The 19,831-nt window shown below is 41.8% G+C and overlaps 1 protein-coding gene across 1 annotated transcript in view; it reads right to left on the bottom strand.

Annotated features, from left to right (window-relative positions):
* The window catches only part of TRMT10A (tRNA methyltransferase 10A), a 166,717-nt gene extending 149,343 nt beyond the window's left edge, over window positions 1-17,374 (bottom strand). The window contains exon 1 of the mRNA XM_069230237.1: window positions 17,040-17,374. Coding sequence (XP_069086338.1) covers window positions 17,040-17,194 — 155 coding nt within the window. The 5' untranslated portion in view covers window positions 17,195-17,374. The remainder of the gene's footprint in view (window positions 1-17,039) is intronic.
* Window positions 17,375-19,831: the final 2,457 nt, after the last annotated feature.

Here is a 19,831-nt window from a genome sequence, read left to right as displayed (position 1 = left end):
TACTCCATAAGAATTGTCTAAACTTCTACATAGCCCAAACACAAGCTAACATTTCCCGCTCAATCACTGAATACCTTTCATCAGGTGATGTCAGGGAACGGAAAGCAAAAACTAGGGTGAACTCTTTTCCATTTTCTAGTGATTGGGACAAAACAGCACCCAAATCTCTACCACTGACATTGGTGGTTATAACTGTTTTAGCTTTGGAGTCAAAACCATGTAAGGGTATAGCATTACAAATATCATTTTTAATTCTCTCAAATTCTTTTTGCTTTGTGCCGTCCCATTAAAAATTCTGCTTGTCCATGAGTAACTGATGGAAACTGTATGCTTTCTCTGCAAACTTCTTTATAAATTTTGCGTAAAAGTCTGCCAGGCCCATAAACGACCTAACCTCATCTTTACAAGAAGGAGCAGGAGCATTCTTGATAGTATCTACTGTGACTTTTTTGGGTGAAATTCCTTTATTACTAATCTTGTGGCCCAGATATCTCACAGCCTGCCTACAGAACTTGTATTTGTTAAATTCTGCTGTTAATCCAGAATCCTTTAAATTTACTCTATACAAATTATCATGATCCATTTTATTTTCCCCCATTATTAACATGTCGTCCCAGAAGTACACCACATTGGGAATGTCTTTTAAAAGCTTATGTATTAATCTTTGGAATACTGCCGCTGCCAATCCAAACAGCATCCGTACAAACTGAAAACACCCCATAGGAGTGATGAAAGCAGTAAGTTTCCTGCTACTCTATTGCAGTGTAATCTGATGCTAAGCAGACGACAAATCGATAGTGGAAAACCAAGAAATACCTCTGGTCCTTGTCAACAACTCAAAAATGTTCGTTAAAGGGAATTTGGCAACCACAATGTTCTTATTAAGATCTCTAAGATCAATGCATAACCTCAATTTGCCATTAGATTTCCTGGCCACCACCAAAGGTGCCAACCACTCTGCATGTTCTAAAGGCTCAATAGTATCATTCCACACTAATCTGTTCAGTTCAATTTCAACTTTGTCCCTCACACTCAACGGAAGAGGCCTAACCTTATGGACGATAGGGTTTGCTTTATCCTTTAATATTATCTTATGCACAAACCCCTTCAAAGAACCAATCTTGCCAGAAAAAACTTCAGATAAGTCTATTTTGATTTTGTTAACCAACACATGTCCTCTCAACAAAACTTGATCTACCCCATTAGGTTTCAACACTATGTTCAAAGCTTTCTGATCCTTCCATCCTAAAACAGACAGCCCCACCTCGGCTACGTATAGTTTGCTCACCATTTCCCTGCTTCTAAATTCAGGAGGCAATTCACAGTAACCTACCATAGGAATTTCTTCCCCTGTGAAAGTGACAGGATGAATATCAGAACTTACTAACTGTTCCTTAATTACTTGAACAAAACATTTCTCCCACATTTCTTTATTGATGATAGTGTATGGGGATCCTGAATCAATAATAATGTTGATACGTACCCCACCAATTGTCATCTCATATCTAGGTTTATTGGTCTGTATCAACCCTACATCAAGAACTGGGCACTCAACGCATAAAACTTCTGTGTCCCTGAAGCCACCATCATCCGAATGCTCCAACTCTGACTTAACAGACGTTAAAGTTACACTCTGGTTCCTTTTACCCTTTTTCCTGCACAAAGATGCGTAATGCCCTGTTATTCCACAGAACAAACATTTCACCTTAAGTGCAGGGCAGCTTTTATCTCTAGCAAGGTGATCCCTGCTTCCACACCTAAAACAACTTAGATTTGTATTTTTAAAAGGGCCCTTGCATTTCTTTTTAGTGCCCGCATTTTCCTTAAGTTTACTCTTGTATGCATTGGCCACCTTACAAACAGTCTCACAATCTTTACCATCAGAAGAGGTTATTGCACTAGACAATGCTGCCTTTGACCATCATTTAGATAACTCACTTTTCTTTACTAATGCAATAATATCTTCAAGTGAGGAATCACCACACACCCATAACCTATCTTGCAAATCAGAATAATTAGTGTGCATAATAATCTGATCCCTCATCAAATCATCGTGTAATGTTCAAAATTTACAGGAAATAGCAAACTTCAAGGCAGAAACACAATATCCTACAGGTTCAGTCTTGCCTTGCTTTCTCTGAAAGAAATTAAATCTATTGATAGCTACACAAACCGTTGGTTGAAAATATCCATTTAAATCTTTAAATACATTTTTTAATACATCTTGTTCTTCTCCAGAACAAAGTTTTTTTTCTTCATTTGATTAAAAATCCTCACACCTTCAGGACCTAGACTATGTAGAAGAATTTTCTTCTTCCTAGTAGAAGAAAATTATTCTGCCCCTTCCTCCTCGATTGCTAAAATGTAATTTAAAAACTATTCTTTTCATTCTCCACACTACATCGGAGATTCCCCTGGACATGGAAGAAATGCTAAAGGAGCAGTGAGTGAAAATGTTTGTGCACAGATGGTTGTCCAACTTACGAGTACAACTGCAAGGAATTAAAATAAACAAATTCTTAACCCAAGGTCTAATAAAAATTGCACATATCACTGCTGAACTTTGTGGATACAACGGAAACGATGTAAATTAAAAGTGTGCATATCACTGCTGAAGACATACAGAGAAATTACATGCATGCATAAATTACATATAATTGTAGTAACTATATTCAAAGGAACAGTTTGTGTATCAAACTCATGAGATACACAAAAGAAGGTCTCCACATGTGCAGGCTGACAACAAATGCTGCTATAATAAAATCCAGGAGCAGTAACCAACGAACAATGAAATAGTGTATGAATCACTGTAACATCTAGAATACACAAAAAAGAATTCCCAATATATGCTGCAATAATATAATCCAAGAGTAGTAACAACAAACGAAATAGTGTATCACTGTAATATCAAGGATACACAAAAGAAACTTCCAATTGTGCTAGTCGACGTCACATAAGCGCGTACCACCACCACTCGCCGTACCGTGAGGAGAACTGTAACTGCCTGTCCACTGAGCTACCATGCAATAGTACCTCATCAGAAGCCAAGTTTCACCTCCACATCACTGCGCAGACCAGCAACGGTGATAGCATGACCAGCAACTGTGCGATGATCCTCTCTTTCCCTCCGCAGATCCAAACAAGCTGCATACCTTGGGTAAACACCAACAATCAGCGAAGAGGGTCTCCCGTGAGAACGTTACCATGTCGTCGATAATTTGTGAAGACAGGAAACTGGTAAGTATACTATATTCATAGTATTTATCGTAGGCGGGGGAGAGCACAGAAGTATATCCACAACAGACAAGTACAGCCTTTCAACTGCCATCCTCCCACTCTTCATTCCAACCACAAACCCCAGAACAATGGTGCTATGTATCATAGCAGCCAAACAACACCACAGCTCACGGCAAAACATATCTACAATCGTGCAAGTATCCATGTAACAGGGTCAGTCTGGAAGGTAACAAACCAGCATCAAAGCAGGACAAACGTAAGGCATTTACCAACAACATCAAGGGATTATTGAAAGGCAAGCCCCGGAACAAATAAAAGTGATGGGCATGAGCTGGTCGTGGTTAAAGCCCACAAACAGATAACACATCGAAAAGCAGAGCTTGTGCGCTTTTACACTCAATTTAAAAACTCAGCACTTATGCGCTGCTGCGCTCAACTTAAACAGTCTCCTAAGAGTCCAAGGAAAGAGGCATCAAAATTTGGCAGGAAGAAAAATCATGCATAACAACAATTTTGTCATGGGTTATATATTAAATACAACACTTCCTGGGCATAGAGTATAGTACTTCATGCAGCAGTTTCTTATCGAAAGATACCAATATATTCATCCATTCTCCTACCACATAATACAACTCAGATATCTACTAGCACAAAAAAAAACTATTAGCCTACTAAATGGTTTCCGTTACCTCAAACTACGAAGAAAGATGAATTATAAAAACAATTGACAAAGTAGAAATCAAATCTGTAACATTAAGGTTACATAAATATGCGCATTTAACCCGAGGAGGCATCTCACAAGTGTGGGAAGATTAGAGCTGGTAAATGCAGCCCTAAAAGGAGAACAGGTGTAATCCAAGACGGTTCAAATAACTACAGAGAGCGTAGCTTATAAAATCTATATTAACCTGAAATGTTTATGAACTAATGTACAATAATGCTGCATAGAAACTGTATTAATATGTTTTGCTAAAACATGCGCTTGAAATGTGCCCACAGGGGGTGGCCGCCAACATATACGGGGACTAATAAAACTGACTAATAATGTTGAAATGATATGTTATGATTTTGCACTAATAATAATAGACATATGTAAGAGTTTTTGCTAATAAATCTTTTAGGTCTTAATTAGCATGAGTCGAGGCCTAGCTGCCTGACTCTCATATTAAATGTGTTTTTCTCTAAATGTGCAGTGTGCTGACTTGCCAAAGGACATGAACGCTTGTTTTTTTCCAAACTAGAAGCTGAATGTAACTATAGTAGATCCGTTCTCATGAAGTTCATCTTGCTTGTAGAAATATGTTAGCTAAATGCAACAGTGTAGATTAATGTGAGGTACAAGGTTGCCTAAACCGGTACAGACAAAGGAGCCACTGACCGAAGATGTCCAAAGAATTACAAAAGGATTAAATCATACCGGGCATTCTACCCCTAAAGACGTCAATCATAAGAACCAATAAAATGCATGAGAACTGTTATGGGGTGACAAATTCAATGACCTAATGTAAAGTTTTTTGCTTAAAGATAGTGGGGTGCAACCCTTTGTCCAATCAAATTTTAGGGGAATGTACAACGAAAAGGGGATAAAAACCCTTGACACCAGGAAGTAATTCAGAACTGGGAGTAGGAGACTAGGAGAGGGAGAGATGCTGATGCGATTTGCTATGATCCAGAGACTTTGTCACTTTGCTTAGTGACTTGATAAACTTTCGATTAGAACCATCCTTGTCCTTAGATTGCCCATTTACACTTTACCCCCTTGTGAGGGAAGTGCCCCTTTTACCTGAGCCGAGTTCCTGATTGATGGCGAATCAACTGATGTCCTGAAGACGAAGACCGAACCTGAGTGCTGACCCAAACTTGGAGGGTAACTATATGACAATGAAATTGTGATTGTCTGTTTGCTTTTTAGTACCAACTGCTGTTCTTTTGACAGAGACCTTAGTTAGATGTTTTCTAAATTGGTGTTTCTAAATTATTTTGCATGAAGCCCAACATGCCAATGCTAATTAGAGGTTAGTTGAGAGGGGTTCACTAAACTGACGCAAATAGACAAATGACCAAATCAATGCTTTGTTGAATAATGTACTAGTGATACTCTGCTAAGGATAGTCTATGTTCACACCTTGCTATGTTCTGATGTTTGTGATTCTTGCTTTGATTAAATCTTATCAGAGTTGCCATATTGTGACTAAATATGAATTTTTTCAAGGCTTTAAAGAGCGCTCTGAAAGGAGACGCATACATTATGGCGAGTGAAGGGGAGCCTACACCGCTTGAGGGTACTCCAGCTTATATAGTAATGGAGGAGAAGGGAGTTGCGCCTTGCCTATGGATGAAGCAGTGGCGCAAATTAACAGAGAAGGAGGGATGTCTAGCGTTTCCAGAGCATGGAACGTTCAATACAAGAATTTTGGAGAACTTGAGGTGGATGTCAAGTGTGCAAAAGCCACCTCCGAGACCAGCTCAGTATGAGGCGTTAGCAGTCTGGGGTTTAATGGCCATACGACAAGACAGCAAAGACTTGAAAGGGGAATAAAAAGGGCAGAAAAGACTTTAGCCGAGGCTAGATGGGATAATGAGAGCAAAATGTGGAGAAGGGGAATAGTTGACGGACTTAAATTGTTTCTGGCAATTACACAAGAAGATGAGACACAGGGAAAGAAAGCCACCTGTAAGACAGACAAGGGCTCTAATAAGTCTAAGGAGACTCAGAGGTCTTGGGTAGACGAAGATGATTCAGACGATGAAGAGTTTCTTAATCAGTTGTTACATGATCGCCCGCCACCATATGCCATAAATGATACTGCTCCAGGCACTAGTGCGGGTCCTGGGAATCCGACACAAAGTAAGGAAGTTACCAATGCCATGCAAACAAGTGACACGGTTTTGATACAAAATGGTGTCAGTGTACCCACTGAACCAGACGCGCAGATACAGTTGCAACCTCCGCCACAGATACAGAGGATTTATCCGGACGTTCCAGTACTAGAGACGAGTAGGAGTCTGATGGTGCCGCCTGATCTGATATACACCAGATCAAAGCTAGTGCAGATTGAGCCAACTCTGCAATTGCTGCCCCAGCCACAACAACAACTGATTCTGGGTTACAATCCAGTGGCAGGGCCTCCGTTAGTACCTGCACCAGCTACAGTGAGTCAAGCTTTGGGAGTTACTGCTCCACGGGGTTTGGGGCCTGGTCAGACACCAGCTGCCATATCATTACCAATTACTGTTGGTCCCCCAGTACCATTGTATGCACAGGGTAAGCCTGATGTATGATGTATGTGATCAGGGGGTGAGAACCCTAGAGGTACTAAGAAGAGAGTTCACAGGAACTCCCCAGCCAATAACATCAAGAGAACAATCAGCAGAAGGACTCCGGTCCTTGTTAGACCTTACTCCGATTGGTGCTCCTTTGGAGGCAAAGAGACAAGCAGAGTTAAGTGTGCTAGCCCCACAAACAATGAGTACAAATACATCACAGTCACCACTGATGCATTCAGGGAACATTTAGTTGCAAGGTTTTTCGCAGCAATTGAATGAGAAAAGACTTATGCTTCACAATATATTGCAGTAATCGCAGATAATCCAGAAAAGGAAGAATACCTGAATTTTGTGAGACTGGGTGTAGAAGCTGCGGAACTAGTGGAAGGGACAGTGGGAGTAAACAGATTAGAGTCATACACAGAAGTAGAACTGAGGTATCTGTGCCCCAAGATCACTAAAGAAGTGGGCAAGGTGCATCAGGGGTTGGCAAACAAGTACAACATAGACATTCGGAAATACTAAACATTTGAAAAGAAGCTACAGATTAGACTTTGATTCTAAAGATTTTGAGCACATGAGATCTACCGGAATGAAAGCGCATCTTAAAGAGATACTGCACAGTGCGCAAATCTGGGGAGCTTTAGAAAAGTGGGAAGGCAGATAGGCAAAGAAAAGAGATAAAGAGAAAGGTGGAGGTCCGGAACCAAATCAGGCTAAAGCCGCACCGGACACGGGTACAGTAAAGATTTTACCAATGAGAGAAACAGCTGGAGGGGTTCTAGTCCATGTACCATGGTCTAGGGGAGATATTCTGTCATTTACAAATGATTATCCCAGGTTGAGGGAGAAGCCGATAGAATGGCTCCAGCAGACAGATAGGTTTGTGAAACTTGCGAAGTGTCTCTGGGAGGACTTGAATACCCTGTTTGAGATTATAGTTCCACCCGACTTATGGCTCGAGTGCAAGAGGGGTGTGGACTGGCCAACACAGGAGCCGGCAAGGGATAAGGTGACTGGAGCACCATCCGAGGAGGTGATGAAGTACTATCATAAAGTGATTGAGTTTTTGAAGCAGAAAGTGTCGCCGAAAGTGACTGATTGGCAGAAAATCGATCGAACCTCACAGGAAGCGAAAGAGTCGATTCACGCTTATTATGAGAGATTGTTAAAAGCGTTCAAACATTACAGTGGCACTGAGACTATTGAGCCGAAAGACATTAATCATCTTGTGTTCAGATTTGTTGAAGGGCTGAGACCAGAGATTAGTCAGATGATTAAGAATCATTTGATCTGTTGGCAGGCAAAGCAGATTGATGAGGTGTTGCAGTATGCAAAATACTGTAGTGACGAGATTGAGTTGAAGCAGAGAAAGTTAAAGGAGAAAGTGATGGTGATGCAGGTTAAGGCAGGAATGCAGGGAAATGGAATCCAGCAAATGGTACAGCAGCAACCGCAAGGGAATGGCATGTTTCAGGCACAGTCGAGAGGCCGAGGACGAGGTTTTGTGAATCGCGGTCCAGACTTGAATACTGTTGTGGTTCAAAATGATGTACAGGGGATGAAAAAGGATGTCACCATGTCATGTGTCCGGGAGTGTGGGGCATTGGAAGCGGGAATGCCCAAATGTGATGCAGGATGGTGATGTGCCACAAAGCAGTGATGTCAGCACATTCCAAAATGTAGGAGGTCCAAATATGAGGGGCCAAAATCAAAACTTCCAGAATAACATGGTTCAGATCCAGGGGTTACAGCCCATGCAGCAAATACAAATGCTGTGTGTTCAACCTGCACAAATGCCGCAGGTACAACAGCGTTCCCATGGTACCTAGACAGCAAATGCAATTACCATTAGCTCCAAAGGGACAGCAACAGGTGATGCTTCCTCAGCAGGTCACAGGCCAAATGATGAGTCAAAATAACACAGTGCAACAGTTCCAATTGCGTGGTGAGAATGGAATAAATGATGAATGGTCGGATGATAGTTCAGACAGTGAGGAGTGTAGACTTGTAGCATCCCTAGAAATAGATCAGAGGGGACCCTATGTAGAGGGAAATGTGATGGGTCATAAGGTTTCATTCCTGGTTGACACGGGAGCTACACGCACTACAGTCAGAAGTGCATAGGTTCCGAAAATGCCACTTTCAGGGCGTACCATATGGGTGGTAGGAGTGGCATATCAGTATTTGACAAACCCGATTACAGACCCGGTTCAAGTTGAGATTGGAAACTTCTAGGATTACATAAATTTGTAGTCTGTGATTCTAGTCCAGTGTCCCTACTGGGAACAGACTTACTGTGCAAAACGAAATGCTCGATTACCTGTTCTAATGAAGGGATTGAAGTGCAGACAAACAGTGATGATGAAGGGGACGATGGACAATTTACAGATCTAGAGACGGAAAGTACAAATGAGGAATACCCTCTGATAACCTTATTCCCAATGCTTACAGTGAGTGACTTGCCACCTGAGTTGCAGGGAATAGTAACATAGAAGGTGTGGGACCTGACAGGAAAAGAAGTAGGACTGATAAAGGGAGTAGAACCGGTTAAGGTACAGGTTAAGCTGAACGCAGTGTTTCTTCAGGTGTCGCAGTACCATATGGCACAAGATGTCCTCATCCAGGTATCACAGATAATTGCAGACTTTGTAAAACAAGGAGTTCTGAAAGAGGTATTGAGCAGCCCATGTAATTCACTAATAATGGGTCTGAAAAAGCCTTGTGGGAAGGTTCGAATTATTCAAGATCTGAGAAAAATAAATGAGATTGTGGTAAAGTGTTGCCCCATAGTGCCAAACCCAGCAGTGATCATGTTTCAGGTTCCGTGTGATGCAGAGTGGTTCACAGTTGTGGACCTGTCGCAAGCATTCTTTTCGGTGCCTCTTCATGAGGACTGCCAAGTTCTCTACAGTTTCAAATTCCTGGATAAGGTGTACAGTTGGTGCAGAATTCCTCAAGGGTTTTCTGAGTCACCGTCCATCTTCAATCAAATATTGAAGAAGGACTTGGAGTCGTTAGAACTGCCTTTCAGTTCAACTCTAGTGCAGTACATTGATGATTTGTTGATCTCATCCAGAACAAAAGATGACTGTAGGTATGACACAATTGCCTTACTGAACCATTTGGGAAAGAACAGACATAAAGTGTCCCCAAAAAAGCTGCAGTACTGTCAGAGAGAGGTAAAGTACCCTTAGGTCACTTGATCGAAAAGGGTTCCAGGAGAATATCAAAAGAGAGGGTGACAGCCATACTGCAGAAGAATCCCCCGACAACCAAGAGAGATGTCATGATGTTTTTGGGAATGGTGGGCTACTGTCGTCAGTGGATTCCCAACTTCTCGATTATCTCCAAACCTTTGGTGAAATTGACAGGTAAAGAAGTTAAGGATGATCCAGGTACTATAATCATGTCAGAGGAAGAGATGGAGGCATTCATGGAATTGAGAGAGTGCATGTGCAGGGCGCCAGCTTTAGGTATGCCTGACTACACGAAGCCTTTTCTACTGTTTTGTCATGAACGTGATGCCTGTTCTTTGTCTGTCTTAACACAGGTCCATGGAGGTACAAAACGCCCAGTAGCATATTTTTAAGCTACTTTGGACCCAGTCGCAGCAGCCTTACCGGGTTGTTTGCACGCAGTTGCAGCAGTTGGTCAGAGCCTCACACAGTGTGAAGGCATAGTGATGGGACATCCCTTAACAGTAATGGTTCCACATTCAGTTGAAATTCTGTTAACCCGAACTAAGACTCAGCACATGATAAATGCTAGGCTGACCAGATATGAGACCATTATACTGGGGTCTCCGAATGTTTCTCTCAAGAGTTGTACTGTATTGAACCCGGCAACTCTACTTCCTGTTGAAAATGCTGAGATTAATAATACTGAGGAAGTAGAACATGACTGTCTTGAGGTAACAGAACTATGCACCAAACCTAGACCTGACATTAAGGATACACAGTTAGAAGAAAATTATTACATTATGTTTGTTGATGGTTCATGCTTGAGAGACTCAGTCGGAATACTAAGAGCTGGTTATGCCGTGTGCACAATCACCGGTATCTTAGAAGCTTCCTGGCTCGAAAGAGTGTACTCAGCACAAGTGGCTGAATTAATTGCCCTTACTAAGGCATGCCACGCAGCTGAAAATCTGAAAGTCACTATCTATACTGACAGCAGATACGGATTTGGAATTGTGCATGAATTTGGCCTATTGTGGTCCCAGAGACGTTTCATGACCTCTTCTGGTTCACCAGTGAAAAATGGCGAAAAGATTAAGGATTTGTTGCATGCGATTCAGTTACCTCTTGAAATTGCCGTGGTGAAATGCAATGCTCATGTTAAATCACAAGACTTTGTGTCAATGGGAAACAGCTATGCAGATCAAGTCACAAGGTTTTGCGCATTGAACTGTATATCGTTCAAGGAACAGTGGGAACTATTACCGGAAACTGAAAATGAAACATGCTTGAACTTTGCATTAAGAGTGGTTGATACATTAGATGAGCTAAAATCACTGCAGGGCCGTGCTAGCAGAGAGGAAAAACGCTCTTGGTAGAGAATGCAATGTGTACAAAGGTCTGATGGCTTGTGGGTCTCAGAGGAGGGGAAATTGGTTTTGCCAAACAGTCTTTTGTCACAGTTTGCAAGACTTTACCATGGTCAGGCACATCTTGGGAGAGACGCAATTATCAGATTATTCAAAATTGATTGGTTCAATCCAAAATTCAGACAAGCCGCAGAGGTTACCTGTCACAGGTGCATCATCTGTCAACAGATGAATGCAGGGAAAGGGACTGTGGTGACTGAGCCACATAGGGAGAGCTGGAGGTCCGTTTAGCAAGATGCAGATGGATTTCATTGAGATGCCTGTGTGTGGAGGCTTGAGGTACGTGTTGGTGTTGCGTGCGTTTTCAGTCATTGGATTGAAGCATACCCTACACGAAGGAATGATAGTCTCACAGTAGCAAAGCTGTTGCTTAGAGAGTTAATACCACAGTTCGGATTTCCGGTCTCTTTAGAATCAGATAGGGGCAGACACTTCGACAATGAGGTGATAAAGCTCTTGTGTGCTGCATCAGACATTGAACAGAAGCTGCATTGTAGCTACCGCCCTGAAGCATCAGGACTAGTGGAACAGATGAATGGTACCTTGAAGTCGAGAATGGCAGAGATGTGCCCAGCTACCAATATGAAAAGGCCAGACGCATTGCCCTTAGTGCTGATGTCAAGGAGAAACACACCTGATAAGAAGACAGGACTATCCCTAATTAAATTCTGATGGGCAGAGCTATGAGGTTGCCCGCAGTACCTGCAAATGCTCTTGTGAATATCACGGATGATATGGTGTTAAACTACTGCAAGGGTCTGGCTGATGTGGTCCGCTCTTTTTCTCACCAGGAGGAGGCTAACACAGTGCCACTGATCAGTGATCCAGGTCACAAGCTGCAAACCGGTGACTGGGTGGTTGTCAAGAAACACATGAGGAAGTCGTGTTTGGAGCTGCGTTGGAAGGGGCCATATCAAGTAATACTGACCAAAACCACTGCTGTGAAATGTGCAGGTGTTCCAAACTGGATACATGCCAGTCTCCCAAAGAAGGTGACATGTCCAACTGATGAGGAGCTTGAAGTGTCCAAAACAACAACTGCAGAGAAGGCAGTCTCAGGGCCGGAGAGTATTCAAAGGGGAACTGAGACTGAAGGAGAGCCCACTGAGGACGGCTTAGTCCCTCAAACAGTAAGCGAGTTTGAGAGAGGTGACAGTGAGCCTATCTCAGCGGAGGCAACAGGAGAACCGAGACAAGGAGAGGTTCTCCCAGAAGTAGACGGATACAGGTTTGAACTTGAGCCCGTTACAGACTTTGAAGACAAGGGGGAAGGAGCAGAAGGAGGTCAAAGTACACCGACTCTTACTGAGCCGCTTGCAGGTCCGTCAAGAGAAAACACCATAGCACAAGAGGAGGATGCTGTTCAACATCCTGAAAGGCAAAGCAGAAAGAAACCACATAAAGGTGATAACTGGCCAAAGAAACAAGCTGCAAGGGAGAAAGTCGTCCCTTGTGACACAATAGAGAAAGAAGTTGATACAACCAGAAGGGAGGATCTTAGTGAAGGAGAGTTGCAGAGTAAACACAGATTGAAAAGAAAAAGAGTAAACAAAAGTTACGCAGGTCCTGAATGGGCGTACGCAACATCAGCTGAATGGCAACAAGAATTCTTAGTATTCTGTTTTGATCGAGAGGTACCAGGTCAATACTACGGCACTTGAATCCAACTTTAGAAAGAGACTGTTTTAAAATAGTGAAATTGAAATTAAAAGCTGAAAAGCTGAGAAAAGAGACTGAAAAATTACCGGATGCGACACTGATAACCTGAATCAACTTTTAAAAAATTATTATGACAAGCTGATAACCTGATTTGACAAAAGGGTCCTGGGGTTGAGTGAAACGCTGTAAATACTCGCAAAAAGAAAGAGAGTCTTTGCATTAAGAAAAAAAAGAAAAACAAAAAGAAAACAAAAGAGCTTTTAAATCATCCTCAAGTTGATTTTTGTTTTAAATTACTTTGCTATCTGATTGTTTACAGATCATGGCTTACACCAGAAGTAGTAGCAACAAGGATAGGGTGTGTGGTTGGTTAAGTGCTATCTTAGGTATTGTGTGTGCAATAATAATTATAGGTGTGATTGTAGGAATGCCATGGTTGGATAACAAGGTGACTAACAATGCTTCAAAACCTGAGACTGCTACACTAACACCATGGGAAAGGTTTGAGCAGGATACAAAATACTTGCATGAGGGCACTAATTCAAAAGGGGACCTTTCTTCTAATGTCTTCTATCGCTTGTTGAATGAGTATTTTGATACTATGGATGCAAGAAATTGTTATGTGTGCACAAAGATTCCTTAATCAGTACAAGAAGGGGTCACCTATCATAGTTTACCTCTAACCTATGGAATAAGTTGTAGTTTGCTTCTAACAAGATTCTACGACCAGGAACATGTGCAATATTTTTATTCTAATTTAGATGTAGTGTTTTCTTTTGTGGCTGTGATTGAATTTCTGAACAAGTTAGCTAAAGAGCATAGCATAAAATTAGTTAGAGGTTTCTTTGAGCCGACACTAACCTTTGGGACAGCTTATGCGCACCGCAATAATTTAACCTGTTTACTAACACCCATAGAGAAGAGCTTTTTAGATCACACTGATGATAGACGCAAAGCACTGAAAGAAAGGCTAGAAAAGGGATTAGGAAAACGCACATATGCAAAGGTTTACGCTTACACTGCAATAAAGACACAAGGCAAACTAGCTATAGATGCATCGCATGTAGGTAGGCTTTGTATATATAGGCCAAAATCTGAGCACAACACTTTATTTGTGGGAACGAGTGAATGCAGGCATGTGTTTTTGTTTCAGAGTAAATGGACATTCATGTTAAACGGACAGGATCTATGGGATCTATTACATATGTGGACTTAATGCTTATTATAGTCTCCCTAAGGGATGGTTTGGGACATGTAATTTGGGGATAGTTTTCCCAAAGATCTACCAGATCAATGAGTTAAAGCAAATTCCTAAAATGTCTGAATTACAACATGCTAGACAAAAGAGAAAAAGAGCGGCTGCTGTCGTTGGTGACATATTTGGAGCCATAATTCCTTCAGTAGGGGTTATCTTAAACTCCATAAAGATTTGAAAGTTGTCTACTATTGTGGATAACATGCTGTCAAATTTCACAGGGGCTATACTCCTGATGGATACTGAACTTGCTGCAGAAAGAGCTATGACTCTTCAAAACCGGCTTACCTTAGACATTCTTTTAGCGAAGAGCGGCGGAGTCTGTAAGCTGCTTAACGAGCGCCATTGCTGTGCATTCATACCTGACAATAGCAAAAAGATTAGAAGTATGCTTACTAACCTAACAAGAGATAGTGCAGATTTGAAGGAGCTGAAGGAACCTGGAGTTTGGGAGAAAGTTGGGAAAGGAATTACTAGAGTAGGGAGTTGGTTTAGTAATATTTGGAATGGGGTACTTGCACAAATATTAGGAGGTCTATTAATTGTCCTGATTTGTTTATTGGGTTTATGGGGAGCATGCAAAATTAATGAAAGAATTAAAAGAAATATGACAAAACAAGTAAAAGAAATGAAGAAAACGAAGGGGAGAAAATGTTTAATGAAATTTGGGAAAGTTCACACAAAGGGCAAGATGTTTAAATGCGCATTATGCGCAAGGTGAAAGGTTGAAAGGGAAAGGTTTGTGTGATGACAACGGTCATCAGAGGAGGGACTGAGAGAGCGTAACTTATATAATTCATATTAAGATGTAATGTTTTGAACTAATGTACAATAATGCTGTGTAGAAACTGTATTAACATGTTTTGCTAAAACGTGCACTTGAAATGTACCCACGGGGAGTGGCCACCAATGTATACGGGGACTAATAAAATTGACTAACGTTGATGAATTATTATGGTTTTACACTAATTATTAATGATTATGTTATTAACGTTTTGCTAATAAGTCTTTTAGGCCTTAGTTAGCATGAGTCGAGGCCTAGCTGCCTGACTCTCATATTAAATTTATTTTTCTAACGTGCAGTGTGCTGACTTGCTAAAGGACATGAACTCTTGTTTTTTTCCAAAAGTTAGAAGCTGAATGTACTGTAGTAGATCCGTTCTCATGAAATTCATCCTGCTTCTAGTAACATTTTCAGTTGAATGCAACAGTGTAGATTAACATTATGTACAAGGTCGCCTAAACCAGTACGGACAATGGAGCTACTGACCGAAGATGTGCAAAGGACCACAAGACGATTAAATCATACCGGACATTCCACCCACTAAAGACGTCAATCATAAGGACCAATAAAATACGTGAGAACTGTTATGGGGTAACAAATTCGATGACCTACTGTTAAGTTAATTGGCTAAAGACAGTGGGGGGCAGCCTCTTGTCCAATTAGATTTTAGGGGAATGTACAACGAAAAGGGGATAAGAACCCTTGACACCAGGAAGTAGATCAGAACTGAGGGAGAACAGGAGGGATAGGAGAGAGACTAGGGGAGATGCTGATGCGATTTGCTTTGATCCAGACACTTTGTCACTTTGCTTAGTGACTTGATGCATTTTAGATTAGAACCATCCTTGTCCTTAGATTGCCCATATACACTTTACCTCCTTATGAGGGAAGTGCCCTTTTACATGACCCGAGTTCCTGACTGATGGCGAACCAACTGATGTCCTGAAGACGAAGACCGAACCTGAGTGCTGACCCAAACTTGGAGGGTAACTATATGACAATGAAATTGTGAATTGTCTGTTTGCTTTGCCTTTCTAGGTACCAACTCCTTTTCTTTTGACAGAGACCTTAGTTAGATGTTTTTTAAAGTGATGTTACTAAATTGTTTTGCATGAAGCCCAACATGCCAAGGCTAATTAGAGGTTAGTTGAGAGGGGTCCACTAAACGGACGCAAATAGACAAATGACTGTATCTATGCTTTGTTGAACAATACGCTAATATACTCTGCTAAGGATAGTCTATGTTCACGCCGTGTTATATTCTAATGTTTGCGATTCTTGCTTTGATTAAATCTTTTCAGAGTTGCCATATTGCGACCATGCTATTGTGTTTCTTGGTTTTGAGACTAATAAACTTGCTAGTAGTATTGTAATACATAGGGAATAAATATCACTACATGTATACAAAATTGGTGTGGTTATTCATGACTGAAAGGTTATGGTGGTGTCTTGAGTTTAACTAGATGTCATTAACTAAGGTGAAATGCATTGTGGTAATAAATATTGATGAGATTATTTATGTATTGATTGAGATGTTGATTAGCTATATCGTCCTGAGGTGTCTTTCAACAGGGACAAAAGATTCATTGGCCTAAAACGAGTCCCAATGTGTAATAATTAATCATAAAGGGACGCATTAACAGTACCACAAACTAAACTTAAAAAATGCCTCTAACTGGTCCAACCTTATAATGCAAGGTACTGTGGTGTTGGGATTTTAAAGCCCAGGTGATAGAAAAAGCACAATACTAAGTTCAAGAATGCAAAAATGTTTCGAATAAGAAGCCAAGGCCAGCTAACGGGGTCACTCATGTCGCCTTGGCACATGCCAACTCCGTCAGGGTACTTTTAAATCAGATTTTCTTGAAGAAGGAAAAATGTTTGGCAAGAGCTGTGTTTAACGTTATCACGTTTCATACAGTAGACACAACCGTTACGGCACTGTTGGTCTCATAGCGTTGAGAACTAATACTTGGTTACTGGAAAGATAAATATTGCAATATAAACAACCTTGCTTAAACGGGAATAAAAAAGTGCAGGCACTCCTTGTCCCAGAGTATCTGTTTGCTGCTGAGAAGTGCGGCTACTCTCCCATTAAAAGCATTAAAGCAGACAGTCCAACGGTGTTGGGTGGCTTGGTCTAAGTCGCGTAACAGTATAAATAAACGTGTCACTTACAAAGACAGTGACTCCACCTACGTCATGCAACTGCCCCTGCTCTTACGTACTTCCGAAGCTCTCTTTGTTCCTCCCATTGCTTCTGCCTCTGTAGTTTCTTCAGCTGTCGTTTTGAGACGGGTTGAGGAGCGCCCTCTTCCTGCAAAGCTGCAGTGCAAACCGTATCCTCCTTCAACACGACTGAGTCCTGAATCTGTGAAGTCATGGCTGGAGTAGTGGCGCTTGGCGACAACAGACCCTCTAAATGGGAGAGAAATTGGCCAATAATAAACGTGCCAGGCGCTACTTATTGTAACTCCACGCTAATGTGACAGTCACATGGCCAGGAAGAAGTCTGAATTAAGTGCTGGTTCGATTCCCCCTCTCACTCTATGCTCAATTCGACCAAACTATAAAGTGGTGAGAACGCTGCACTTGATGCCTGCAAGTCCCGTAAAACAAGCGGCCATTTTAGAATGCCCCATGTGTGCTCTAGTTTAATATAGTGAAGATGACCGTAGTGGGGTGAAATTCAAAAACCTGTCTGAAACTTTTATTCAGTGTACAAGCGCTGCCTCAATAACTGTTTGGCATTTGTATTTAATTACATTTCATTTTAGAAAACATTCCAAAATCGTAAATACACAAAATTACAGAAGTTATTTAAGTCAAAAGCAATTGTAATGCAAAAGATATGATTCATCACAATGTGCCGTCTGCTTGTTATTAATTCGAGGTTATTTATATTGGATGTAAGATGGCCACCTCGTCGGCTTGGAGAAAGTACTGACAGTGCCTCAATTGTTCATGTGCTGCGTGGCGGCCATCTTGGAAAGTAGTATATTTCAGATTCGCTGCATTAGCCTGATTTCAGTGAAAAGGCTTTCTTTTCTTACTGTATTTTTTTTTTAAACTAACTATGCTTAAGCATAGGTCTCATTAATGATATTGTGCTGATGTGTATTCCTTTAAAGAGTTTGCAGCAACTTGTGCAGTGACTGCCAGATTTACTATTTATTTAAGCCTCAAAACCCTGAGAGGGTTGCAGCGGTTGTGTGCAGAGCTAACACGTTTCCCAAGTCCACGCTTTAGTAGCTCATCAAGTCCTGGTTTCCTCTGTATTGTAGGACTTTCAGTTCTATTTATACCAGAAAACAATTAAAAATCAGGAGACCAATAAAACAAGCCTCTGGGGAAGTCCTTAGTGCCTAACATAACATGTAGTACTCTGGAAATATGTTCTAGAAATAGGGGACCAAGAGTTAGGTCAATTCTATGTCAGGACCGGAGGCTTCGGATTATGCTTTCTCTTACTTTACTGACAAAAAACAGCAGACAATAATAAACGTTAAAACTTAAAACTATCATTCCCATGATGCTAATCCACCAATCACAGCCCCATGATGACCATAAATAGTCTGTGTGCCCAAGTCCGTCCTCTTTCTTTGCTGCTGCAGCAGCCAGTTAAGTGTTGCGCGCTATGTGCTTAATGTTTTATGCTATTGTGTATTGTTAAAGCGAGCGCGCATAGTCTTAGCGCTTCCCCTTTTGTGTGAATTACAATGCGATTTTCGGAGCTTCGGCTCCGTTAGTTTTATTTGTTTTTTCCCCTTAATTACCGGTGTAGAGCGGGAGCAGGCCGGCAAGTGAGCGTACGCTCATTGTAAAGAGGACACAGTCCTCTTTCTATGCCGATGTTTGCACATGCGCGGTGAGCCGATCTGAAGTTTTCCGACCGGCTTTCAGCACGTGTGCACCGATTGGCACTCAAATTCAAGCTGAACGGCCTTGGTTCGCCCGTAGGGGCTGAAATAATACTTCTAAGAGCTCCGCTCAGGGGGCAATCTTGGTATCAAGCCAAATATAGAGATTTTATCAGCAGATGGCTCCCTCCACTCTAAAATTCTAGCGGGTATAGAGCTTTAGCTGTTTTGTTTTGAACTCATTGCTCACCTGCTCAGGGTTTTTGCCCCCGTTAACTCCTCCATTAACATATTAGATCTATATCATGGCGTACTACGCCAATGAAGACGAGCAGTACCAGGAGCTGAAAGAGATGCCTTTGGAGCATCAAATGGAGGAAAGACTTGTGGAAGCACTTGGTCATCATGTGCAGGACTCCGTGAATTGGGCTCTCCAACCTTTGACAAATTTTGCCAAAAGAGAGTTTGTGGGCGAGAGCAGTCAACAACATTGCTTACAATCAGGAGATCCCAAGGAGAATTTGGGACTCCCTCTGCAACGCTCAGGAGGCTCTTCCTCAGCGGAGATATTGGCGCAAATGGCAACCTCGGTGTTGCGCGACCATGCTTATGGGGGTTTTCCTCCTCCTCAAGATGCATCCTCAAATTTCCAGCAGCCATCTTTTTCCCAATCCAGTTATCAGGACCCCTCTTCATCCAAAACAGATTCAGATGAATCTCAATCAGATTCCCTTCCACGTAAAAAAGAAACGTAAGTCTCGACATTGTATGTCCGAAGCCACTCCTCCAGCGGGTAAGAATCTCTTATTCACGCCTGAAGATATTATTCACCCATGCTCCACTGAATGGGTGCCTATTCCGGAGGTGGCCAACTACGTCCAAGACAGACTGCGTAAAAGTTTTGAGAAAGAGGTGCGCAACACCCTCAGATCCGAATGCCCTCGTCCCTCTCTACTAGGTAAAGTGGCGGATACGCCTGAGCTAGATCCCAGCATGGAGACCTTCCTTCGCAAATTCGCCAAGGATCCTAAGAAGGGTCTAGATCGGGCCTGGAGAGGTTGCCAAGACAAGCTGCTAGACGTCTCCGGTCCTTTGACTAAAATCTTGGATCTAGCCATCCAGTCTAAAGAATCGGATATTCCCATAGATACGTAAGCGGT

Source organism: Pleurodeles waltl, chromosome 1_1 (genome assembly GCF_031143425.1).
Source record: "Pleurodeles waltl isolate 20211129_DDA chromosome 1_1, aPleWal1.hap1.20221129, whole genome shotgun sequence".
NCBI lineage: Eukaryota > Metazoa > Chordata > Amphibia > Caudata > Salamandridae > Pleurodeles > Pleurodeles waltl.
The sequence above is the reverse complement of the archived record's forward strand: the minus strand, read 5'-3'. Positions and strand labels throughout refer to the sequence as shown.